Source organism: Chlorocebus sabaeus, chromosome 8, assembly GCF_047675955.1.
Source record: "Chlorocebus sabaeus isolate Y175 chromosome 8, mChlSab1.0.hap1, whole genome shotgun sequence".
Taxonomy (NCBI): domain Eukaryota; kingdom Metazoa; phylum Chordata; class Mammalia; order Primates; family Cercopithecidae; genus Chlorocebus; species Chlorocebus sabaeus.
Window position 1 is genome coordinate 95,873,537 of NC_132911.1, and position 27,541 is coordinate 95,901,077.

At 40.6% G+C, this 27,541-nt stretch overlaps 1 protein-coding gene across 7 annotated transcripts in view; it reads right to left on the reverse strand.

Moving 5' to 3' along the window:
• Positions 1–26,812, reverse strand: part of RUNX1T1 (RUNX1 partner transcriptional co-repressor 1) — a 148,573-nt gene extending 121,761 nt beyond the window's left edge. For 3 of the 7 annotated variants that reach the window (XM_038000298.2, XM_038000301.2, XM_038000294.2), the window contains exon 1: positions 26,280–26,812. In XM_038000298.2, coding sequence (XP_037856226.1) covers positions 26,280–26,307 — 28 coding nt within the window. In that variant the 5' untranslated portion in view covers positions 26,308–26,812. Of the gene's footprint in view, positions 1–4,571; positions 4,632–18,444; positions 18,647–18,762; positions 18,895–26,279 lie in introns of those variants that run through there. The other 4 variants (XM_008001066.3, XM_038000295.2, XM_038000296.2 and 1 more) reach the window with 3 other exon arrangements.
• Positions 26,813–27,541: the final 729 nt, after the last annotated feature.

The window sequence follows — 27,541 nt, forward strand, 5'->3', positions numbered from 1 at the left end:
AATAATCATCCTTATGTAATAGTTAAAAAATATTACTAAAACAAATATTGTTGAATTATTTTAGCAAATCAACAAACTTCTACACCATTCTTTTCTTCCTTTTAATAATATAAATTTTCTCATTTTTTCTGCTATATTTGACAAATTTAGAATTTGTTCATTCACAATATTTATTGAGTGTCTATTCCTCACCTACTATGATTAAAAATGCTACCACTACTATCACTACTATGAATAGAAAAAGTATTGGTATTTAATTCTTACCAACTAGGAAACATAAGGGTCTAGCACAATCATACACATATAAGGTAGGAAAAGGTAGGAACTTAACAAATGCAAGGGAAGAAAGATTTATAAAAGCAGTCTCAAAAGGAATTACTAAGGTTGTTGCTATTTTTTGAGACCAAATTACTTCCTAGAAATTAAAATCGGTGAACATATTCTGATGTAAATAAAACAAGCAGATTCTTTTTTTAAAAACAAAAAAAGTAGTTTAAGTGCCACATTATGATTCTTTTGTGATGCAATCAGTTGTTTCTTGTTTTTTAAGGTTAAAAAATTAAATAAGTACTGATTAATTAAAATACATTACTAGATATTTCTTCGTTGGGAATTGTCTTGCAGTAAGCAAAGACAATCAGCTGGATCTTGGAAACATTTAGCTTACTGTGAATACTAACAATTTCATTAACAAATGATAAAGCAAAAAAATTCAATAATATAACCTAGATATATAAACATATGTACACGTATCTATTATGTAGGTACTCAAATAGTGGAGTGGGGGAGGGTGCACACAGAAGAGAAGACTGAAAGTAAATACATCTAGATGTTAAATATGATTATTTCTGGAAGATGGCAATATGGGTAATTTTTCTGCACAATTCTGTTATTTCCAATGTTTCTGTACAAAGGTAAAATACATTTTATATAGAGAGACTTAAAAATATTGGGAAAAAAGAAAAAGTATGCTCTTCTTAGATTCAATCATAATATTTTGTGCTTCAGCAACCATCAACAAAAGCCATCAGAGAGCCTGACAAAAGTGGATCATGCCCCTGTATGAGCCATAGTTAATAATCTCTATTGAACAAACAAACCAGGGAAAGCATATACAAATCCTCCAGAGTCTAAGTCTATTTCTTCCTTCTCATGACTGCTAAATAACAGACCAATGTCTGGGTTGAACAAAAATGGTGTAATCTTGGTTTTGAGGCACATAAAATTACCATGTGATAAACTTCAAAACAAATTTCTCAATTAAAAATGATCTCTCAATTTGGAATATACTACTTTACTTTTTAACTTCACTGGTAGTATCTATTTTATTCAGAGTTTTCTGAAGTGAATGAAGAAAACTGGCAGGAACACGGTGACAACAAAATATTTTAAGTGTGCATATTTATAAATTCTTAAATGTTAACATAGTATACAAATACAGTTTCAAACAATATACAATGTCAATCTAAAGTTACCTATGAGGATTTTCCCCACAACTATTTTATATATGAAACAATATGTCACAATGAATAGGGTAACTCAAAAAAAAAAAAAAAAAGAACTAATCTTTGGATTTTTTAAAATAATGACTGGAGTGTCACATTTGTGCTTCATATCTCCAACACATTAAATGCCCTTCCAATATGAAATAATAATAAAATAAGTAATGGTAATAAGCACGATGTTCAGGTATCTCTGAGACCTATTCCACACTGAAGTCTGTCACACGGAAATGATAAAATTTCTCTATCTTTAATACTTGCTTTGTTCAGATCTGGATGCTCAGCCCTCAAATTTGTAAAACCTCATTACGAGGGGAACATACTGAGAAAAGTTTAAAAGCTAAGCTCCACCAAGAGCAGAATGCCTCAAACAATTTGTAGTTCTACAAGTGTTATTTAAAAGGCTCAACATGTTGTATTACCATGGAAATTGTGGAAAACATACATTCCCAAACAAATATTACTTTTTCTCAATGGTATGAAGTAATGAAAACCACATGTGTAAATCTGCGATCCGTGCAGTAGTTCAAGCTGCAGCTAATAGAAAATACAGAAAGTGAACTCTGCTATATAAAGGATTCTTGTTACAGAAATATAATGTGAAAACCAGATGCAGACAGAAAACCTTAATCACAGATGGGAATGTAATCACTGGCATACAGAATACTTTTTTGATCAATCTTAACCATATGCGCAATGTATTTATTTTCTAGGGAATGCAATAACTTGAGAGAACCTTCTATTTGAATTCAGTTAACCTCATATGGCCTTGGCAAATCATTCTTGTATCAGTTTATCTTTCAAAAATTTAATAGGATGTAAAGACTACACACATCAGAATCAACCTCAAAAGAGATCAAGTGCAGTCCCCATTACTGTATTTCTCAGTCACTGCCAGGAATCCTTTCACTGCCTAAACATGTTTCTCTAGAGAATTCTATCAACATTGGGGCATTTTTTCCTTTAGTAAATGATATATGGTTACTCCCAAAATGAGCATTTAAACACACCTCTTTTTATCTATCAACCGCAGTTGAATCAAACCTTAGCTCTAACTCTTTTCTTTTCCTTCACAGAAACATTTTATATCATAAAAGCTTTTCTTTTACATGAACAAATGTACCATTAGCTTTTGTTTCCAAGGGGAATCACCACAAAAGGAATCTGTTATATTATATCTGACTTAGGAAACATTACCTTGGTAAGTACAGTTCTTGGCATTGGATTGTAGCTTATCTTTGTCAAAGCTTCACCATTTCTTTGTAGGTAATTCTGTGTCCCTTTAATTTGAAGGAGTAGTCAACAGAGCACCATGTATGCTTCACTTCAGGACTATATTCAACTTCCAACAGGAAGCTACTGAGACACTGTGTGATTTGGGTGCCCCTCATTGCAGGTCATGTGAACTAAATGTCATTATCCTAATTTCACAAGCTTCCTTAAGCTTCCATGTATACACTCATCCAGATTCTCCTTCTCTCTTCTAACTACTCATCTCCTAGATCCACACACAGAAACACACAGTCCTTATTCTTGCCTAATCTCACATACAAGACCCTCCATCACTTGGCACTCATCTACAGTTTTCAGCCTCCACTCCAACCACACCCTTCCAGAGTGCAGCTCTTCTCTGACTGGATAAACTTGCTGACAGAACGCTTCCTCTCACGCTCATGGCTTCGTTCACTGACTTCACGGCCCTTCCCATAGACTGCTGCATGGCCAGTTCTTCCTCAACTCTCAGGCTTTAGTTCAAGAGTCACCGCCTGAGACATGGTTTCCCCAACCATTTGAAATCAAGACTCACTACCATGTCCTCCCAACCCCTGCATCATTCTAACATTGTTTCTTAATTGTCTTAATTATATTTAACACTACATGAAATAATCTTACTAACTTCTTTTTTATCTTTCTCCCTCTCTCACCCCCAAACTGCAAGGTCTGTGAGAGCTAGGGTCTTATCTGGGGTGTTCATTACTCTATCCTCCACATTTGGAACTCGACTAGGAACATAGTTGTAGTCCCAAATAAAAAGAAAAACAAATGAATCCCACTCAATGAAATGCCACAAAAGCCCAATTCAATCCCCGTGACTTTGGCAAACCTTTCCCTGGCTACTTCTGGGGCCCGTGATCTTTTTCTCTTCTTTATACTATAGCACTTTGGGTCTATATCAGGCTCTGCAACCCTTTACCTGCTAGGTACTGTTCACAGAAGCCCATTCCCGCTGGTGCTATATAGAGATAGGGCAGCATGGAAGTCATCCAGGGCATTCATGGCTATGAAGCCAGCCCTTTGTCCCACACTGAGCAGCAGGACACTGTGACTGGGAACTGCAGCACAGTCCACACAACCTTTAAGGCATAAGTGCACTCTAGCAGCTTTTTATGCATTGAGTTATCTCACAATTGAGTGTGTCAGCTGTTGCAGACATGAGATCCCATTTAATTTCTTACACCTTTGGACCCTACATTGATGCACTCTACTCATTCCATTGTCAGGGCTGCAGGAGCATGACCATGTTTATTCAACAATGCTTACACCCAGTGCCTAGCACAGTGCCTGGCACACAAAAGGCATTCACTAAATACTGGCTGAGTAAACAGGGAATAACTGATAATGGAATATGGTCTGGTCTTTCTTCAAGCCCCTTTCTCCTGGGATAAGGCATTATTTCAAAATCCTACAAATATTTTTAAGAAACAAATTAATCAGAAGGTAGGCAACCAACTAAGTACCAACAATGCAATATGACCAATGAGTTAACAAACCAGGCAATTTTAAATGGTAGGAAGTTCTTAAATATCTTCTCTGTTGCAGATATAATTTAATTTTCAAAAAATAAAGTGTTATAAATAACCATGGCCTACACACGCTGACCATTTAGAAGGCCACTGTATACACACTCTGGCTGGACTGGAATCTCAGTTCTTACACTTACTTATCAGCTATTTGACCTTGGACAAGTCACTTAATCTCTCTAAGCTTCAGATTTAAATCTCCAAAGTAAGATAATAACACCTAACTTACCAGGATGATATGAGGAGATAACACTTGTGAAGTGCCTACCTTAGTGCTCCCAGTGCAAGTATTATTTCATCCAATGTGCTCAGTTCTTATCATTTGATACTAGAAAAGAGGTAGTACCTATTTTAATATAATGAAATATGACATAAATGAAAGCAAAGGTCAGTACTCAAAAATAGCAGTACAATTATCATCTTTTACTTTCTGAAAGTAATTACTGCACTATTAGTGATAAAAACAAAACACCTAGGATCAGTCAACAAAACCAAAATATGTGGAATTAAGCTGCAGGCTCTAAAACATTTTGGCGTGATGGAAAAAAAAAACAAAAAAAAAAACAAAAAAAAAACCACACAAACTCATGTTTGGTAGTTTTTTTTGTTTTTTTTTTTTTTAATCTAATTTCATCTGTGAAAGACTCTCTCTAGGGAATAAGAGGAGAGAGAACCAGAATCATTTACAAAGACTGTTTTCTCCAAATAAAGGCATCTGTTCCATGCCAGCAATTTCCACCTGGAAAAAAAATGGGACTTTGGAAATATCTGCATTCATGGTTGATGGTCACACATCTCAAGAGGCTACAACAACTGTCCAGCTGCAAGCATGGCCTGGTTGCTGCTGCCCCTGTCAGCTGATCTCTCTCTCTCTCTTTCTCTTTCTCTCTCTCTCTTTTCCCTCTTTCCTCTCTTCCTCCCTCCCTTTGTCTCTGTCTCTCAGAAATTTGGAAAATTGTGGTATTTTTGTACTCTAAACGGTAACTTTTCTAAGTGCAGTGAAATGTTTTGATAGTTTTCCATTTGTACTTTAGTATCATTCCCCGCTGCAACTGATGTGGCTGACCCTGTTCATGTAGAAAATTCCTACGTGGTAGGGTTTGAAGAATTCCAGGAGAGTAGTAAGCCCTGGAATAGTGAAGCCTTGAAGAAAATCTAGGTTCAGACCTTGCCCCATCATGTGCACAGGGTCATCTTGGGCAAGAAAGTAGATCTTTAAGAGTGACTTATGAAATGAGCTCACTCACAAGTCGATATTAAGACAATATGGAAACCTCATTCCATCAAGGCCTCCCTTGAGGCCCCACACACTGCTGTCTAAAATTGTCCAGTCACTTGCATTAAGAAACTGAAGACTGCGCTGCCGAAACTGTCTCTTCAAATAAAAAGGTTTCCTGAAGAAAAAACAGTGAGACTCATTACCACTTCCGCATTCTGAGCCACGGCATCTCAGGCTGAGATGGACCTACCTCACTGTTCAGTACCATCTGTGGTTCTCAAGCTGATTCATCAGGCAGTAGAGCAGCTGGAATCCCACACAATGTCAGAGAAAAGACCAGACTGGATGGGAAGGAATGTTGGGAGAAGGGTTCTGGAGGAAGAGTGCTCAGCCTGGAGATCTGTCCAGAAAGCAGATACGGGTATCCAAAGGAAGAGAGGAGGGAGAGGAAGAAGAGGGAGACCCTGGCAACTAAGGGACAACCGGAGTGAATCTGGTAGGGAAAATCTGGAAACCACTACAGTGGTTTTTAGCCTTGTTTGGACCCTCGATCAAAGAAATGGTTCGATCTCATAAAAATGTCCATATACATAAAATTTTGCTTATAATTTCAAGAAGCTTATCCTTTATTAAAGCCAATTTATGAACTTCAGGGTAAGAAAATAAAATAAAAAGCTACAGTGTGCATCTATGAAGATCCAAGTGGCTTGATCACTTCATAGTTCGCCTAAAGATGGCGTGTTTTCCAAAAGCAATGGCAACAAAAGCCAAAATTGACAAATGGGATCTAATTAAACTAAAGAGCTTCTGCACAGCAAAAGAAACTACCATCAGAGTGAACAGGCAACCTACAGAATGGGAGAAAATTTCTGCAATCTATCCATCTGACAAAGGGCTAATATCCAGAATCTACAAGGAACTTAAACAAATTTACAAGAAAAAAACAAACAACCCCATCAAAAAGTGTGTGAAGCATATCAACAGATACTTCTCAAAATAAGACATTTATGCAGACAACAAACATGAAAACAAGCTCATCCATCATCACTGGTCATTAGAGAAATGCAAATCAAAACCACAGTGAGATACCATCTCACACCAGTTAGAATGGTGATCATTAAAAAGTCAGGAAACAACAGATGCTGGAGAGGATGTGGAGAAATAGGAACACTTGTACACCATTGGTGGGAGTATAAATTAGTTCGACCACTGTGGAAGACAATGTGGCGATTCCTCAAGTGTCTAGAACCAGAAATACCATTTGACCCAGCAATCCCATTACTGGGTATATACCCAAAGGATTATAAGTCATTCTACTATAAAGACACATGCACACATATGTTTACTGCAGCACTGTTCACAATAGCAAAGACTTGGAACCAACCCAAACGCCCATCAATGATAGACTGGATAAAGAAAATGTGGCACATATACACCATGGAATACTATGCAGCCATAAAAAAGAATGGGTTCATGTCCTTTGTAGGGACATGGATGAAGCTGGAAACCATCATTCTCAGCAAACTATCACAAGATCAGGAAACCAAACACTGCATGTTCTGCCTCATAAGTGGGAGCTGAACAATGGGAACACATGGACACAGGGAGGGGAACGTCACACACCAGGGCCTATCGCAGGCTGGGGGCCTATGGGAGGGATAGCATTAGGAGAAATACCTAATGTAGATGACAGGTTGATGGGTGCCATGGCACATGTATACCTATGTAACAAACCTGCGTGTTCTGCACATATATCCCAGAACTTAAAGTATAATAAAAATAAAAATAAAAGATGCGGTGTTTCATTTGGAGCAGGAGGTGGGGATGGGGGTGGATTTTGCTTTTGTTTTATTGTATTTTTTTTAGTTGCCAAAACTTATAAGCCAAAATATAACAGCAATAAATTGTGCATTCTATGACAAGAGAACACAATGAAAGTGACCAAGGTGGAAAGAGGTTGAGAAAAAAACCAACATGCTGTTGGAACCAAAGACTTCACTTTAGTCTCCGCAGTGAAATGTTTCAGGACAGTTTTAAGTAAATCACTTGAGTTCAAGGCATGAGCTCTCAATAACGATTTAACAAAGCATTAAAAAGTATCCCAACTGTTCCAGACTCCCACTTTCAAGGGGCTTACAAACCAGGAGAGAAGTCTGAATTGCATGGATGATAGCAAAGTTGGATGTGGTAAATTCTATCTTTGGGGAAGAAGGGTCATCAAAGTGTCACTAGAGGCTTAGGAGAGGACAAAGTGAGCCAAGCTTGGCTTCCCTGCAGAAAGAGCTTAGGTGTCCAAACGTGAAGCAACCCAGGGTCTTAGAGAAGGCTGAGAGAGAGAGAGGTCCAGGAAAGGCCTGGCAAAACAGGGCGTCATTTGTCTTCAACATCCTCATATCCCCCAGTGTCCATCAGGGCCAGATTGTCTATTAAGGATTTGCTGAATAAAGAAGCAGCCAAAGAGAGACGACTGGCGTTTAGAGAAGAAAGTGATGAACGGTTCCATAGTCATCAAGTCAGACGCCGAGAAAAAGCAACCCTTTACTGAAGGTTGCCCTTCACACGTATCATGTCATCCTCATGACCACACTATGAGGCCATGCCATTATTATCCAGATGAGAATTATTTCTACATGAAAAGGGTAGCTAAAGGAGATAAGTGATAAAGCACTGGGGAGTTAGGTCTCTTCATCACTATACTTGACTGCCTTCTGGCAGGGAAGAGTAGCATCACTTTCCCCTGGAAGGGTCCAGAGGCCCAGACCAGTCAACCTGGGTGACACGAGCACAGATTTGCAAAACGACTCAGAGTACCAAAGGATATACAGCAAAAAGGCTCCTTCTACCACTACTTCCTGGCTCTGCTTTCTTCCCTAATAGCAAGCACTATTGTCAGATTCTTGTATATACTTGCACAAGTAGAATTCTATGCATTTTTTTGTACAAATGTAGCATTCTACAGACATTCTTCTGCTCCTTGCTTTGCTCATTTAATGATATATCTCAGGAAGAATTCTGTATCAACACACATAAATGTTTCATTCTTTAAAAAAAGATTTTTTTATGCTTAATAATTAGTCCTTATCAAGCATAATTCACTACAGAGGCAGAAAAGTCTTAAAAAGTCCAATTCCGGCAGATTTTAGAACAAAATCACAAACTCCAAATATGGTTAAAGTTAAAAAAAATAAAAAGAATTACCACCATGTTTTTAAATTAAATGTTATCAGACAAAACAAGATAAAGACCTTGAAATAATATTATCTTAATGAACTATATCCTGAAAGTCCTCACCCAGGTAGATTTTTTTGTTGTTTCTTCCAATAACTAAAATCTCTCACATAGGGGACAACTAAGAGTGAGCAATAAGGATTTAACGCTCTTCAACATGTTAAAGAAATTCCTTTACTTTCCCAAAACAACTCTTCCATTTGAAAAAAAAAAAAAAAAAAAAAGGATGGCTCAGCATATGATAGTTTTTAGTTTACTATCTGTTGATTGTAAAATGGACAGACATTTCTATTAAACTCAGTAGATTTTAATGTTTTTGTTGTTTTCATTTAAAGTAGATTTGAAAAATATCATTGGGCCGGGGCGCGGTGGCTCATGCCTGTAATCCCAGCACTTTGGGAGGCTGAGGCAGGAGGATCACGACGTCAGGAGATCGAGATCATCCTGGCTAACACGGTGAAACCCCGTCTCCACTAAAAAATACAAAAAACTAGCCAGGCGTGGCGGCGGGCGCCTGTAGTCCCAGGAACTTGGGAGGCTGAGGCAGGAGAATGGCGTGAACGTGGGAGGCGGAGCTTGCAGTGAGCTGAGATCACGCCACTGCACTCCAGCCTGGGCGACAGAGCGAGACTCTGCCTCAAAAAAGAAAAGAAAAATATCATTACATGAAAAAGTATTTGGTCTACAGACAGAGCTTGGGGTACTGAACAAATGAATCTAGGTTCAAAAGTACCTTTAAATAACTACCCTCCCTCTTCCCACAAGAGGACTGAGCCCAAGTCTGCGGCCTGCTGGTTTACAAGCACTGCTTTCATCAGCTACTCCTTAATTCCATATGCTGTCATCTCTACCTTCTCTCCTTCTTACCATGTTAGGATTAAAAGACGTTTTATACATTATTCTACAAACAGAAGTCCAATGTTTGAAATGTATAAAGCAGGCTGCACTGGTCAAAGGGGAAGTTAAGGGTCCCAGAACCAGCCCACCTGACCACTTTGTATGCTCCTGCATGGCCCAAGGGCACCTGCACAACAGAAACTCAAAGAACAGTTTGAAATCCATGGAAAGAGGCAAAACACATGAGGGAGCCAAGTCCTAAAGTGGTAAATAACAGATCTTTTATGTAACAACCGCGTTTTAAGGAACACCCACCACTTGACAGCCCTGTCACCATCTCCCAAAGGCAGCTGGGACCACCAGAAGCCCTGGGACCGAGGTCTGCAAATTCTGAGGCTCTTCCCTAGAAGCTGTGAATCTATGAGTCTGGTGTAGCGTAGCAAAGCTGCCTCTAAACAAACACCTGAAGTGATTCCCAGCTTCTGGCAAGTTAAGAGCACTTGATACTAAATCCAGGCTGGTATTAATAACTTCCCCCTCTCTAAATCCACTGCTCTATCCAAGTGCTAATTACTTTTCCTTTGCAATACCTCCTGCCCCTGCCTCTTCCTTCTCATCCCACAAACGCAACGCCGGTCATCCTTCTGCAATATCTAAAACCTAAACCGCAGCAACAAGCTTCCTGCCTGGCCTTAGCCTCCAGGCTCTCCCCACCTCCAGTCCATCTGGCCCCTCACATTAGGACCAACTCTTTGCAAACACAACTGTTACTGGGTCCAGGGGTTCCCTTTGCCTAGCTCAATTTTTGCTTTAACCTTGGTTTTATAAAGATCTATTTTACCATGGACTCCTCTGTTCAAAAGAAGTCCAGTTAGAAAATCAAATATATAAAGCAATTTCTTATAAAAGCAGAGCTATTCCGGTTTTATGGTGGTTAGGGGATGGAAGACCCTGTGCCCAATCTGGGACCCCTCCATGCCACCTCCCAACCCTGAGGCACTCCACAGGACACAGCTGAAAAATATCTGGTGAATTCAGAAGTTGAAGCTTAAATCAAAATGGATATTTAAGACATTTATGATCTTTCTGCTCTCATTTCCCATTCATCACCCAAGGGCCCTTTTTGCTGCAGCCACAGTATTAATTTATTCTCTCTCCACCCCTACTCCACCCCAATACTCCTCCAAAGGTCTTTTCCACATCTAGGCTTCTGCACTCCCTATTCCTACTGTATAACTTACTATAATCCTATTACAATAACTTTGCCTTGATGAATCCTACCTGTCTCAAGACAAGCTTAAATTTCAATTCACACCTGCCTCTAAAATCTCACTTGCTGTACCATTTAATTGGTAACTGATCAAGCTCCACAATCTCTGTAGCTATTTAATTTGTCCTGAGTGAATTTATCATTCAGTGGAAACTTAGCCGACTACGTGCTTGTGTCTACACCTAGCACACAGCTTTATACATAGAAGACATTTACTAAATATTTATCCATGTACTTCAGATTCACTCCCAAGAGTAAACATTTTACTTTTCTATCAGATGCTGTAAAAGGTGTTTTTACCATGGCTACCAAAACAGCATGTGACTTTCTTTGTAAATAGTCAAATCAGGTTTAATGGGTTGTTCATTTTATTGCTCTTCACCTATATTTTCCTCCAATATTTTATGCCTGCTTTCAAATCTCAAATCTTGAGCCAACTCAAATCTCAGGCACGTCAATGGAGACTGATTACATTAACTCTTCCTTTAGACATGAACTGACCTACCTAACTTTATTTAAACAAAAGGATGAGAATTCATCGTCCACATTTGTTTCTCATCAGATGTCGAATGTGGACCTCATTTCTAAATAAATCTAGCTGAAGCGGAGAATGAAAATGTGTGATAGGTGAGCAAAGGAGCTGTGGAGTAAAGGACACTCCTTGTGTGACACATGATAAAAGTTACAGAATCCTAACAGTCACTTAAAAAGAACACTTTCACAGGAAAGGAGGATTACTATGTCAGTCTGATAAACACCCAGTTCCAGTCCCAATATCATCTGCTGTTCTTCCCAGCTGTGTTTGCTCATCACTGTGTACATAACATATGCATAGACTCAGAAAATAAGCTATCAGTCGTCCGTGACCTGTCTTACAGTTCACATGCCCCTGTACCTTGAGGTTAGGGAATGGGGTGTAGTACTTCTAGTTTAAGCTAGTCTAATCAACTTCCCAAGACTGCATTTAAAGCACAGCTTGTAGCATGCTTATAACCAGTGGGGATAACTTCCTAATTTCTGATTCTCCACTTGTCAACGTTCATTTGAAATATTTTCCCCAGTACTGCTGTGCTATTTCCCTGGCACCATGATCTGTGCCAACCCTTTCAGGTACCATTATTGATCTGCTTTCCTAATATTAGGCTCTGGTCTCCTTACTAAGTGTTACTAGGTGGATTCTCCAAAAAGTCTAGTGGAAGAGTCCTCCCAGATACTCTTTATAATTAAAAGACGTTTTATACGTTATTCTACAAACAGAAGTCCAATGTTTGAAATGTATCTGAGAGAACTATCATAGCTAGTTCTCTCTCCTAGTGCTCTAATTATCTCAGCACATGGCCATGTCTAGCTTATTACTGTTTGACACTGTTTCCCCTCATATTATCAGCGGCCACCCATTTCTTGAGCTTTAGACAAATTACCATTACTGCTGCTAATATTTTATCTAATATTTCTCTGACATAATATTCAACCCAATTAGTACCAACTAAGAGTGTGCTGTATATATACTCTTAAGACATTCTCCTTTGTGGCAAATAACTTCAATTTGACTTTCCATTGAACTCTGAATACCAATGCAAAAATTTTCTACAACCTATGAAGCAACAGTGCTTCCTGTGGCATCCACTTCCAATGACAGATGAAAATATTACTTCTAAGCCAAACCAATCCCAGACATCTTAGTAAACAGGAAGTTTCCACTGTCATTTTGGATGATGAGGAAGTGCTCACCTTGATCAAACCAGAAGAATGCCAATAACTCTGAAGTTCAAAAGAAATCCTAGCCCGGGTTTACTACTTATAACCACCCAAATTAGAATCAAATCTCTAATAATGTCTATATTTTAATTACCTACAAGAGTTTTACAAACTAAAGTACAAAATCAATAGGCAATAATTGAATTACTTAATTATTTTAGAAGCAATAGCAAACAATTTCTTCAGACAAACAGAATTTTTCAGTCTTTCTTGAGATCTGTTTCCTAGCCAGATGATAATGTGCCCAAGTTCAATTAAATAAGCTGCTACCAGGTTCTCTGCAAAAAAAAATGGCTTAAAGAGGTCATTTTCTAAATTTCTCAAGTGGAGTGAGTCCAAACTTTGAGACCAGGGCTATGGTGAATGCCTGCTAAACACAAGCAACCCCATCCACCTCAGCCTCCAGCCCCTCACTCCTACCCCCAGGCACTGAGTCCATCATCTTGTCCAGTAACTATGAGGGGAAAGCATAAAGGCAATTTTCCTTGGACAAGACCCAAACTCTTTAGTTCCCTCCTCACTACATAAACAGATTTATTCCTACATAATTCATCTCTGAAAAAGGAATCGTAAAAACTAAAATTTCAGACAATCATCTAAGATTTAGGATGGCTATGGAAATAATGGCTGCCTAGTCCATAATGGCTCTTCCTTATGATGGAGAAGACTGGAATGATAGTAACATTCCACAGTGATCCCTTTCCCAATTAGATGAAGATTTATAGTGTCACCCACCCCAACCCCTGAATTTAAAAAAAAAAAAGAAAGGATTTTTTTTTTTCACTTTCTTAACCCTGGGAAAGCCCCAAAGCCTACTTTCAGTATCACACACAGACTTGTCCGTATGAGAGTTGGGAAGCCTAAGAATCACCAACTCTGCCCTTCGCCTTCTGAGAAATTTGCCTGAGGGTTGGAATGCACCCCAGGCCACCCAACAAGTCAGTGATTGAACTGGAAAGGGAACCTCAGTTTGTCTATTAGTCAAGCGACTGCACACAGACACCAGATCCTTTTTTTTTTTTTCCTTCTAATACGGAGAAAGCTTTACACTATGAAACTAGTTACAAACTCTTTTTTTCCAGGAGTAAAGGTGGTGCACAAGTCCTCTAACCTTAAGAGGTAACCAGGAAGTTGAACCTGGCCAATTAGGAAATGCTGAGATCCAGATATAATGGAGTGACCAAGTACGAAGGAACAAGACTCAAGAACTAAGGACTGGGTAGAAAATCACTCCAGCATACTGGATAAGTTCAACAACAAGAACAAAAACAAACAAACAAACAAAACAAAAAAACCAGATCAAATCCTCATGGCCTCAGTGCAGTGTAGAATTAAGGTATTCTGATGCAGGAACAGAATTTGGTAATAGAGAAGTCTGGATCAGGTGGTACTGAGGAATACAGACTGGCACACACTCGTGAGTATCCAAGGATATGTCAGCTGGAAGCCAACTCTGATTCCTAAGTGGAGGTGAAGAGGGGATAACTGAAAGAAAACAGTGGATGAGTAGATACGGCCACTAAGGAGAATATGCAGCCAATGATTAAGAGAATAAGGTCCTAAATAATTACTGAAGCTCAGGCACAAAGTAGGTCATTAATTTGGGGAATACAAAGAAACCTCAATTTTCTAAATTTGGGCGAAAGATCAAGCCAGAAGAGTAACTATGGCAAGAGTCTCAGAGCAATGGGCTGGGGTTCTTTGAAATTAAGAAAGTGAAACACTGGTTAATCATTTACTTAAAAATCAGTGATGAGAATGTATGTGAAGGTTGGTTAAGGCCAGGCTCACAGTAGGTCTCTAGTATCTATCAATTCCTCTCCTCTCTCCCAAGACCAACAACTAAATAGCAGCCCTCAAGAGCCCTGAGCACACTTAGAAGTGGTCTGTGCCCCAGGTGTTAAAAGATTAATGAACCCAGTCAATCACATTCCCCAAGGCACTTAGAGGTGCTTAGATTGCTAGAGACACAACGGGAAAACTTCACATATCTGTCCTCTGCATTCCTCTTCTACAAGATCTATATTCTAAAGGCCCTATTCGTCCAAATAGTGATTTGCTTTAGAGGCCCTGATCAATATGAAACCTACGAAAACAAATGTCTGCTTTACTCCTTCCTGCATTACTTTATAAAGGTAATCACAATTAGAACTATTAAAGCAGATGATTTTAAGTTGGTATCTCTTGGTCGTTGAAAATATTAACAGTTGTAGGCAACACTGACAGTTTTAAACTTTTTTGAAGCAGGTCTCACACTTTAAACATCAACCATGGGGCATTACTTAAGACCAGTAGTTCTGATGTAAGAGCCTGGACATGACTTCATCAAGTATGAACATTCCGAAAAGAGGCACAGACATCTCCCCTGTTGGTGTCATGTAAGGTACTGTGGCTTCAAAAACAACCCTCATTAGAAGATCACATCCCAAGTGAAGGGATTATGTCTGTGAATAAACTTTTTGTACACTGATATGTGATTCAGCATCTTTTCTTAAAAGTGTCAGAGTCTGGTGCTATATTAGAGGAAACAGCCACATGATGCCCAGCTCTCTTTAAGATATGCCAGCACAACATGCCATACTGAACTGTTCTTTGGGCTTGAAATTGGAAACTGCCTTCCTTAAAAGCATTCTTCTTTGGTTGGTTCCATACATGTAATTGCCAATACTCACATTCAACATTGTTCTTCAAACTACCTCTTCTTTTGAGTTGGTGTTTTAGAAGAAACATTGCATTTGTTAATATCAAACATGCTAAGGTGTCACTATGCCTGCCTTCCCCTTTATTCGTTCTTGAAATATTTTGAGTTTATCTGTGACGAGTGTGTATAGCAATTCACATGTGAAGCCACAAACTTAGCTAATTGATCCTCAGCAGTGATCAGGTCTCACCCCAGACAAATTACTATAGCCACAAGTCCACCAAACTGCAATCCAAGGTTGAATCAATATTGAACCTTATCCAAATTTCATCAGTCTTCCTTCTAGTTTAATTCTCTCTGCCCATGTTTTATATGGATAGCATTGCCATTCACTTTCTTGTTATAAGGACACAGTATTATTTTTATTATGATTATTTAAGACATCTTAAGAGTTTCCTTTTTAATTAAAATTAGATGATTTTAAAAGAACACGTCTTTCCTAGCAATGTCACTAGCAAAATGCATCCAATTTTTCTCTACGTGGTGCTTTTCCTGTCCATAAAACTTATTTGATTAGCAGTGCTACAGAAGCTAAAGCTTTTGTATGCAGGCACTCAAGCATAATTTAATCATTTTATTTAAGCATGGAAAAGATTATTCTGAAAGCCCTGTTAGTAAAATATCCCTGATTAGTTTAAACTTACATTTGCAGGTATATTAAAGGTGAAATAAATCTCAGAATGCTCAGTATGCAAGGAACAGTGTTAACTTTGTTACAATAGTCCAGCAGTAAGGTAAAAATTGTAGTATTAGAGGATGTAAGGAATAACTATCTGATTTTCAATACTTGTATTTATGCAGGTTATTTTAAAATAAATTTTATTTTGTGTGAACCCTTTTTTATTACCAGGATTTTCACCTATGGAAACCTCTTTTATAGTCAAACAAGATGAGATCTTAATTGCATACTACCATTTATCTGCTGAGGATAAAAGTGCCAACAAATGAAAATGCACATTAAGCAAGAGATTGTCAGAATAGAAATTTTTTTTTTTTATTTTTTTGTTTTTTTGTTTTTAAATAACCCACTCGCATTAACAAAAGACTGCAGTAGCTTCCAAATTATAGGTTGTTATTTTTAGTGGAAGTAGTTCAATATTCATATTGGAGCAGATGTAGCAGTTTAACAAAACAGCTCTTCAAATCCTGCACAAATTGAAAACAGGAAAACTGATTGCATTTTCTCTTATCACTTTCCTTTTCTGAATTGACACTTTTGGCCTTCTGAAAATTTACACATGGCTTTCATCTCAACAGCACCTGCTGATCAAATAGAAACCTAACATTTTCATGAAAATGGTATAAAGGACTAGTTTTGTTCTCAACACTGTATAGGGCATCAGTTGCCTACTTGATGGCAACAATTGCCATGTATAAGTCACAGTCATAATAGATTTATATTTTCATAAATTTTGTTAACATAAAAATATGTTAAGTCCCTTCTGGTTTTTTTTTTTTTTTTTTTCATATTCACTCTCTGTATGGTTCAAATTTCTTGGACTCAACGCCTGCCTAATACTTAGTTTTGTTATTTAAAGACTATGCTAAATGTATGAAAGGGTAAATTACACTAAGATAACAAATACTTAGTATTTCTCTGCCTTTGCTTGAAATACACATATTTATCTATATAAGTTATTGTCTATGCATGCACATGAGTGTAAAATACATACATCTCACTTTGTATTCCACCCAGTAAAAGAAAACTGGAAACAAAAAGTCAGAGTCAGGCCCTATTTTTGAAGGGACATTACACATTATTTTATGAGATATAGATTTAGCAGGTGCCTGTCTGTTTCAGTACCCCAGACTGGAAAAGAACGAATGTCACTCATGCAACAAACTGGTCACCTAAATAGTGACCGACCGCTCACTGTAAATAACTCCAGGTAAAGGTAAATCTTGAAAATGGGCATCCTTCTACATAAAATATGCAAGATCAATGGGTAGCATGCTTTTCAGATTTTTAAACACGCTCCACATATTTCTCTGTAACATCCAATTCTGGGTAAAATTTAAGATGTTCCTAAGACATGCTATCTGTTAGCTTCTTAGCCAAAAGAGCTCTACCCTTTCTGAAAGACTGCAGGCTGTCCTTTCCCATTTTGTCTGGGTGATAAGGTAACCTGAAGGCAGAAATGACATACAGTAATATATGTGCCACTCTGGCCAGTTGGTCTGTGAATTTCGGTGTTTCATCATGCTCACTGAGGCAACAGCAAACCTGAAATGTCAATATGTTCAGTCAATGGAAGTAAAATAATGGGACTCTATTGTCTTACCCAATCGATCTGCTGCTGTCAACAAGGAAACATGCCCCCCTGGCTTTAAACAAATTTTAATTAGGTTTTTAGCTACTGGATCATATCTATCTATCTATGAAAACACCTATCTTGACAATGTGTAAGAGGCAAAACAATCACTCTTTCCACTTTTCTTCATTTTAAGAACCTTCTAAAGTTGATATTATAATGTTTCAAATACTTGTGAGTCAATAAGACATGTTTTCTCCTTTTTTTAAACTAGCTCCAACCAAAAGATTTCATGGTTCAAATCCAAAATACAAATCTACCTAACAGACTTGGAGTGATTTTTTTCTCCTCTAGCCTGAGTTGAACCATACTATAAAATCAACTAATTCCATATTAAAAGTAGGCTTCATTTGCTTTTCTTACTCATTCAAGTACCGTTAGCATCAATTCATCACGCATTTAAAACAAGTCACACAAAACCAAACATTAATGATCAACCCCAAAGCCTTTACCCTCTTTTCTCAGTTCATCAATCCTAAACGCAAGGGGTAAATGAAACTCCTGTTAAAATCAGGGAGGTACATGGTGCTGAGAAGGGTAGAGGGTTGTCAGGGGAGAGGAAACAAGACATTTTAAGTCATCCAAATTGCACCAAAGTTCTCTAGCCCTTCCTTCCACCAAAAGAGAGAGTCTCACCTTAAAATAAAAACGAACTAATCAAGTTGTTAAGCAGCTTTGTCTCTCCCTTCTTCATCTAAAGGCTTCAGCGTCCAGTCAATAAATAATCTATTGTTCCCCCTTTATCGAGTCTCTTTAAACCTATTCAGACTGGCAAAACTAAACCCAATTAAAGATAAGGCCCTCCGGTATTCTCACCTCGGTGAGTCCTGTCTGGGTAGCAGAGGTGATGGGAGATAGCGTCAAGGCCAGGGTAGATGCCTCCTCCTCACCCCACACAACAAAAGGCAGATTTCTCTTTCTCACTCTGCTAATCTTTAAATGTAAATTCTCTCCGCCAGCTAAGAGGAGCGACAGATAACATGTTACATCTTCACTTCTCCTGGTCTTATCGACTTCTGAATCATTTGGAAAGGGAGAGAGGGAGAGAGAAAAGCCGCCTCCCCACGCCCCCCTTCCTCCTGGCCACCCCTCCTTCCTCCCTGCTCGCCTCCCTCCCCTGTTCACGGAGATTACCTTCTGGCAAAGGAGCGCGGGAGAGCGGCCGCGGCCGAGGCGGCACCCAGACCGCGGCTTTGTATTCATTAAACACACATTGGAGCTTATCAGAAGTAAAAGGCTTGTCAGGATGGCACATTGTGTGTGAGTGAGTGTGTGAGCGCAGGAGGGAGAGGAGAGAAGCCAACGTGCATCAGGGTGATTACAATATCAGCAGGGCCCAGATGGAGGCAGGAAAATAAACAGAGGGTGCGTGTGAGACGGAGCGGGAGAGGGAGGAAAAGTGGGAGAGAGAGAGAGAGAGAGAAGAGAGAAAGGGACAGGCAGGAGGGAAGGAGAGCCACAGGCAGGAGGGAAGGAGGGATGGAGGGGGCGGGGGCTCAGACCCCAGGATGGGGCCAGAAAGTGGGGAAGAGCTACCCTAAGGCTGTCTGGGAATGAGACAGGCTAGAAGTCGCCTGCATGCCCAAATCTGCCCCTACCACCCAAAAAAGGGAGGAATCCAGCAAACTGTATTTCCCTGCTCCAGGGCTAGGCTGGAACATGTTAGAGATTCTGTCAAGGTCAGAGGAGGAGCAAGAGCTCTCTTTTGGCAGAGCCTAAGGAGACAGTCGCCATCTCACCTCCATCCAAATAGCCACAATTTGCAAAACAAACCTACTGAGTCTAGGAGCAGTTAAGCAGCCTTCCAGACCAACCTGAAGTCGGGAGTTCTTGTCCCTTTCTTTGCTGACCCCAATACTCCCAAATTCCAGCCCCTGCACACTCACACATGCAGAGATATAAAATAGCTCCTGTCCCTGAACTTTAATGTGTCCCAGCTGAAGACTCCTGCAGCCAACATCATTGTGATAAGGAGGACCACTTGTGATTGGTAGCTACAGGTGACTCTTAGAGACCTGCTCCACCTCCAGAAATTGTGTTGGGGGAGGGGGCTCCTTATGTGTGTATCTGAGAGTCTATTTTGGAGGTGGGAATCTGAAATTGAGGCAATCAATCTTGGCTTGAGCTGCCTCATGGCTCTTCACCCACCCAGAGCCAGAGAATCAATCAGAGAACAAGCACGGGCTAATGCTTGTCCGTCAGTCCAGAGTTCATCCCCCTCCCCAGCAGGGTCAGGAAGGAGACACACCTGAGTAGTCCCTTGGGAGCCCCTTTTCACTTTTAAATACACCCATCAGACAATGTGAACATCTGATCAGATCCTTAATGGAGTGCGGATAACGCAGCAGAGGTTATTTTATTGGGGGAGGGGAAGTATTTGGCTGTGCTGTGTTTCAAGGCACTGAAGCCTGGTTAAGAAGCTCTCACTACAGTATGAAGAGTGAGTTCAGAATGAAGGAGCCAATAAACTACACAATTGTTCATGGTATGCACTGTAGCCCCAGATGCTGTGAAACTTGAGGTTATAAAATAGTTTATGCATGGGGTCTCCATAGAAAGGAATAAAATGGGGGTGGAGGGTAAGGCTAGTGAGTAGAAAAACACAGAATAGCAAGAGAACTAGCCCCGCCTCTTAAGGGAACCAAATTTTAAGAGGCCCTTTAGAAAATGAGAAGCATTGTTTAATCAGACACTCCCCTCCAAATCACTTAGCCAAAAAACGGTTTTATGTTTAGTGGAGCACCATCCCCTCTCTGCCACCCCACCCAAACACACACACACCAATGTTTCAACCCCAAGAATAGAATTAAAAGAAATATGATAGGTAACACAAAGTGGAAAAAAGCTGGGCATAGGTGGGGGAAGGGCATGTGTGAAAATCTTGTCATGCAATGAATGTCAGATAAAAAGGGGTCTGCCACAATCCTCCAGTAATCCAATAATGTGGAAAACCTTATGGTATCACTGAGACGAGAACAAGGTAATATTTCTCCATAAATCTTCAAAAAGTGACCAGGTTCAATAGTTAAGAGAAGGGTGCAAGGATAGGAAGTAAAACACTTGGCTGGTTACATTACAAAATCAAGTGAGCTTTAAATGGGTGAAAATCTGTCATACTTACATGTTTTAAATTTAATAACAGATTTCTAGAGTATCACTTTAGCTCTCATAAAAGGTCACCTTTCACCTTTTCTCTAGCTATTCTAGAAAAATGCATTCAGAGTAACCGAAAGCAACCACACATACCCCCACCCTTTACTGCATTTTAGTTACATCAGTTTGGACACAGACTACATATAAACACCTAAAAATCCAACAAAACTCCAGGGGAAGAAAAATACAATTTACAAGTGACCACTGATTTTTCCATTACATGCTCTTTTAAGAAATGCTATTTAAAAAAAAAAAAAAAAACCTGCATTACTACTGCTTTCAAATCCTGAAAAGGTTTGCTTTTTTTAAAAGGGGCATCCCAAATACTAGAGGCATAAGAACTCTGCTCAAAAGCTCATCTGCCAATGGTCTGATTTTGTAAATGCACAGTATTTCTATTAGTACCTTGTTTGTTCATTGACTTTTGGCTCACAGTTATAGAAAAGATCAACCAATTCTCAAATGGGAAGAATCCATGACTCTCTTCCAAAGCAAACACTTTGCTGCAAAGCTTTCAATTAAAAGAAAAAAAACAGCAATACAATAATCAAGAAGTATAATCACAGAAGACGTGTACAACAGAAAGTGGTTTCTATAATCACAGCTGTCTTAAAGTCCAGGCTAGAGACTAGAAATCTTAATTTCAACTAGTTCTTTTCTTAATAATAGGTTACCTTCCTATAAAAGCAAGAAGTCCATCTGCCCCAGGCAGATAAGTTTTGAAGCATTAATTCAGATAAAAATCTAGCATTTTCTTTCTTTCTTTGAGTATGTGAATTCTAGTGTGCTATAATGTGAGAATTCCAACATATGACCATTATGGCATAATATCTCATTGCTCAGCTTGTCATTATTTCATTTGTAATTCTTATGTTAATTATGTTCATAATTACTATAAACAGATGTGGTAGACATTCATGTGACCTTTTATTGCAGAATGCATTCTTCACTCATTTTGCTTTAATTTCTCATGGATACAAAGCTGAAATGCAGGAAAAGGCCTTTCTAATTTTCCAATGTTTTATATGCATAAGCTAAAACAGAACCTATCTTCTACTTCATCTGCATTTCAGAATATCATAATATTCTTAATGTTTAAGCTGCTTTATACAGCATATTTCTAAATTGCACACTGAACCTCACTGCTGCTCGCTAAATTGTAGCTATGGATGCCAAACAAAGGCTAGCATCCATGTCTAAGTTGTTTGTCTTTTTTTTAATATCAAAGGTTAATGCAGCAGAATTGTGCTTCAAAACCAAGTGCCTAGCAGCTACATAGCGATTTATTCACTCAGAACTCCACCATCATCACCCTCTTTACATAAAACACATTTACAGTAAAATCAGTATGGATTTCATTAGCTGAAAACCTCCTCGAATTTCATTTCTTTGGCCCTAATCTATAATTAGTCTGGACAGACAGGTGCAAACCCTTCTCTTCTACAGATGGCTACTGGAAATGGTGCAAAGTAGCTCCTTCTGTTTAAACAACACAGAGATAACCTGCTCTGTCTTATCACTTACAATTACCTCCATTAAACTGAACTAATGTTTGCTTTAATAAAATGTTCACTGTTCTTTAAACATTATTTAGGAACTCTTATATTAATGGCTGTGGAAAAAAAAGTGAAGTTGGAAGGTGTCTCTAGATAATAATAAATAGCTTATTCTGGATAAAATGTTCCCGCTGACAGATAATACTCAGGTTCACAGAGGTGTTTTAGTTGATTGAATATTTGTTAGTTATTTTGCATAAATAGAGTCAAATTTGATTTTTAAAAGGCAAACATAATTTTACAAGTTGGGGGAAACAACTTTTTTCCTGAATTTAGAAAAAGGTTTAAATATTTTTCTTATAGATTTTAAGTTGTTATTAACATATAGAAATTAAAATCCTATATTATTTTCAAAAGATATTTGTTAGTTTTATGCATTTGTTTTACTTCTGATAGATTATTCTCAAAGTTGAATGGGTTCATTCTTTTAAGGTACATCTTAAAAATTCACTATGAATGTAAGTGCACTCTGCAAGCACATGGTTAAAAGCACCTCCATTCTATAATAAATAACTTCTATAGAGCCAGAGCTCACTTCTCCCTGCTTCTGCTATCAATAAAGTCTGTGGATCACTATATGATGAATAAGGTGTCCATAAAACAAAGAACCTTTAAATGCCCAAACAGCAACAAATAAATAGCCTTTCTCACTGAACTTACATAACTTACAGTAATAGACTGCAGCAAAATGCAACTGACTCGGTTTTTTTCACATGCAAATCCTGCAGGTGCCAATTTTTCAGACTGCTTTGCTATGAAGGGCTATGCTGCCTGCATAAAACCTCAGTGAAGAAGGCTTTGCATTCAGTGCCTGTCAGCTGATGTTCATATCAAAGAAGTGAGAAACAGGATTTGACAGTGAAGAATGTCCTAAACTGACAACCACTGACCAGCATTCCTATTGGAAGCATTTCTTTCTCGTGATCCTTTTTCAGTGTTTAAAGAAATGCAAGATTTTTTGGCTAAGCTTCGATTTGACAATAAAATAAATTATAATGGCACCTTACATTTGTGTAGTTCTTTGCAATTTATGAAGTGCTCTTTTATCTACAAATATTTAGACCTTCACCTCAATGGGAGAGCACATCATCAAATACTAACATCAAGAGCAATATTTCACTCCACTCAGGAAAAGAAAATTGTGCAAATATTAAAAAGCTGCAGTCCCATAGCTGCAAAAATACTGTCCTTGCAATTTAATAATGCAATGTATTGTATTGCACATAGAATGATTTTTATTAGAAAGGACCTTTTAAAGATCATTTTAACACAAATTATTAGCAGGTATTAATGGACCACAGAGATTAAGTCCACAAAGGAAAATATCATTTCAAAGACTTCTAGTCTGCTTTGAGTTGTCCAAACATAAAAGAAAAAATAGACTGTTTTCTCCACTGCTTTTATTAGGTATAAACTGGACACTGGAGAAACTGACTATTGAAATTCTCCCATGCAATATTTAGCTTTTCAAATAAAGTCACTGCCATCTAAATAGTTTATAATAAAATTATTAATGCCTAAATACAAATATTTAATAAAAAGTTATCCTCAGTATTTTAAAAAGTCCATTTTTATGCACCCAGTATAAGACTGATTGGTTGTTTTGTTGGAATTTCATCCTTTAAAATAATAAACCAACAAAATATAAAATGCTGAACACAGCACAAGAAATAATGGACTTCAACTTCTTCAGCATCCATCCTGGCTGCAAAAAAGCCCGGATCAAACCCTGATTACTATTGGGTGAGATTGTCAGACTTCTCTGGGGGGGGGAAAAAAAAAAATCAGTAAAGAAAAAAAAGAAAATGAAATCAAACAACCCTATCTTTATTATCTGAAAATCATAATAATATTAAAAACTAGACTTTAAGGATAAAAGAGGGGGAAATCCACAGAATTATATATTTGCTTCGGTGTATACACATCACAGCTGACATAAACTTTGCTCAGGTTGGGGCTATGATGATTTAAGAAACAATGGTGTTTGGTGACCTTTTCTAAAGAATTGTGTGACAGGAGAAACTGGGCACAACAGAATACTCACATGGTCAAGGCAAACGCTGCCATAAACTAAAAGGAGGCCCCCAACACTAACAAACCGTTTATCACAGAGAAGCTGCTCAATTTGTATTCTAGGGAGTGTGGACTCACTGGGCACAGACCCAGTTCCACTCCTGTTCTATGCAAAGGAGGGCAATGATAATAAAAGCTACTAAGTGCACTTAAAAATGGTACAGATGCTGAAAAGGAGACTAGGAGAGGGAAAAAAAATCCCTGTAAAACACATTTCAGTTCACACAGAAGGTATAAGGAATGCTTTGGTCAGCAACCCGACCTTTATCAGGAGATAAATCAATCTGCAGCAGCTGTGGACAGCCATTTATATACAGGCCCTGGGCAGATTAATTAAGGAAAGCGAAGTTAAACATTCAAGGGGGCTCAGAGTTACATTAAGCACATGAAGTTTGTCTGGAGTGGCCTCTCCAGTTATCCCGGTCTTCATTCCCTCGCTCTGGCCTCGGGCACTGTTCTGCAGGACCTCCTCCATGGGAATCCTAGCTATTCCTTAAAGCGACCTTCTGCAGATTCCCCCAGAAAGCAGCAGCCAGGCTAGGGCACGGTGGAATGTGTGGTGCCCAATCTTGAAGGTTTTCTCCGATACGCTTTGCAAGGAATGAGTAGACCATGGGCTGCACGGCCGCCCAGCCAAATCCTCCAAACTGAAAGGACTTTTGGGGGAGAGGGGGAGGGAAGGCAGCTATTTTTAGTAACAGTTGTGGTTCACATCCTACTTCCCGGAATCATAGTACTCAAACTTTTCCAAGGATTGACCGCCCTTACAAAAAATAAAAAATAGTACGTTTCAAAAAATGGATTTGAGCGCCTTGTGCTGACCTAGCCGTATTTGCTCAAGGCAACCCAGTCAACGCCAGGTCCGCCTGGGGAAAGGGGTCTGGGTGCGCCAACCAACCCGGTCCTTTCAGGTTCGCAAAGAGGGCAGTGAGCGGCGGGCCCCGGAGCGCGTCTCCACTGACCCGGGGGCTTCACCAGAGGGGTTCTTGGAAAACGAAAGGAATTCTCCGGACGCGGCTCCGAGTCTGGATCCCTTCGGGCGGGAGCTACAGGGCACAAGGTTGTGCTCCCCGCTCAGGAAAAGCGGGCACCGAGTCGGGGCCGCGACGAGAACACCCAGGAGGGCCGGGGCGGCTGGGTCCGGAGCGCGCAGAGGTCGGGCGGGGACAACGCTGCCCATCGGCCCCTGACTGCGAAGCCCGGGACGGGAGCCACCGTCCACCCGCTCACCCAGGGGCTTCCCAATCCAGCACCCCAAACGGCCAGGCGTAACAGGGAAACTTCGCAGGCGGGCGCAGAGCGCCTGGGTATCTCTAAGAAAACCCCCACTCTAGTTGCAGCCCGGTCCCAAAGTTAAGATCCCGCCTCTCCTACTCCTTAGGACTAAGTTTTCCACCATCAAAACAAGCCTTTGCTTCCAGTTTACAGAAAAAGAAAAAATAAAAATAAAGAAGGAAAAAAGAAACAACCCCACGATGCGGTCACAGGGCCACCTGCCAAATGCACTATGGGCACCTCGATCAGTTGTTTTGTCGGGGGAGAAACCCACTCATCTTCCTGCTCGCATATCGTGACTATGGAGAGGGAAGAAAAATTATTTTTAAAAGACAGTGTGGGGAATCTAATAGCAAAAATCGCATCCTCGGCTGACTCGCGAAGTTCAGTGTCATCGCAGACCGGAGTCACCCGCGATGTTCCTCTTTGCCCTGGTGCGTAGTCCTACCCTAATTGAGCGACAAGTACAGCCTGGAGCCTCTCGCGGTCGAATAATCCAAACGAAGATGACGGTCATCGGAACAGTAATTAATAACAGCCAGGGGCCCGTCCCCGCCGCCCGCCCGCCGGCCAAGCCCTCCCGCGGGCACTTACACTGCACAGGGCCGGAGAGTCCCACCATCCGCCACGGGCTCCGAGCTGCAAATAAAACTTCCCGTCGACTCGGCCGGCCCGCGGGGCGACGGGGAGAGGGCGCGGCGCGGCTTCCCTCGCGAGGCCAGAGTGTCCGCGGCCACTCGCCCACGCGCGCTCGCCACGAGGCCGCGGAGTCGCGCCGCTGAGCGACTGCGGCCGCCCGGCGCTACGCAGAGAGCTGCGGTGCAAAAAGCCCGGGGTCGGGGACGCCAGCCAAACGCAACCTCTACGCAGAGCCCAAGACTTGCGGAGCTCTGCTCCCCTCCTCCCGCCTCCCTCCCTCCCTCCGCTTTTCTGTTGTTGCTGCTGTGGCAGACAAATGTGATGTGGGGCGCAGGGAATTGCCACTGTCACAGGCGGCGTCTGCGTCTGCTTCGCCCGCCCTCGCTCACTCTCGAGGAAGGCGACGCATTTATCTGCAGGGCGGCCGGGCGTCCGCCGGGGAGCAGGAGCGCCGCGCGCTGTGCGCCGAGAGCGCCCGCATCAGGCCGGCTCCGGCGCGCGCTCGCGCCAGGGGCGCCGCGGCCGCTCGGGAGGGAGGCGGCTGCGCGGCAGCTACCAGGTGCAGGGGGGAGGGCCCGCGGCGGGGCGGGGGGGAGGTGGAGGTGGGAGACATCTGTGTCGTGCGGGGGTCACGGAGGTCAAGTATATGTTAACAATGGGCAAGCCCGGCACTCTAGGGCGCGCGGGCTGGCGGGCGGCCTCCCTCCCGGCCTCGCCCTCTCCCATGCAGGCTGGACGTGGGGTTGGCTCCCTAATGATGCCTTCCCGGGCCGCCAGCTCTCAGGCGGCCAGAGTGCCCTGCAGTAACCCAAGACGACCACTTTCCCCGGCCATCTGGAGCGCTCCCGGCTGCCCTGCCTGTGTCTCATCACTGGCTGGAGAGACAGCTCTGCTAGAAATCAAGCCACTCTCAGATCTCCTCTCTAATCCCCTTCTGTTAGCTGATTTCCAGACTGACTATTTGCTTTCGCATTAGATAATAGCCTTAGAGAAAACAATTATCATTTTCTTTTATTCCCTTTGTTTTTCTCCTTCTCCCATAGTATACCATTAAGAGGGACCGCTTTCTATCTCAGGTTTTTGTTAGATGTGCCCCCCTCCCCCAGACATTAATATCAATACTTGGGGGCAGGGTGGAGGGTAGTCCCGGAGGAAAAGATAGGGTGAAAGAATTCCAGATATTTCCAGAGTAAATAAATAATCTCGGTGAAGAGGAC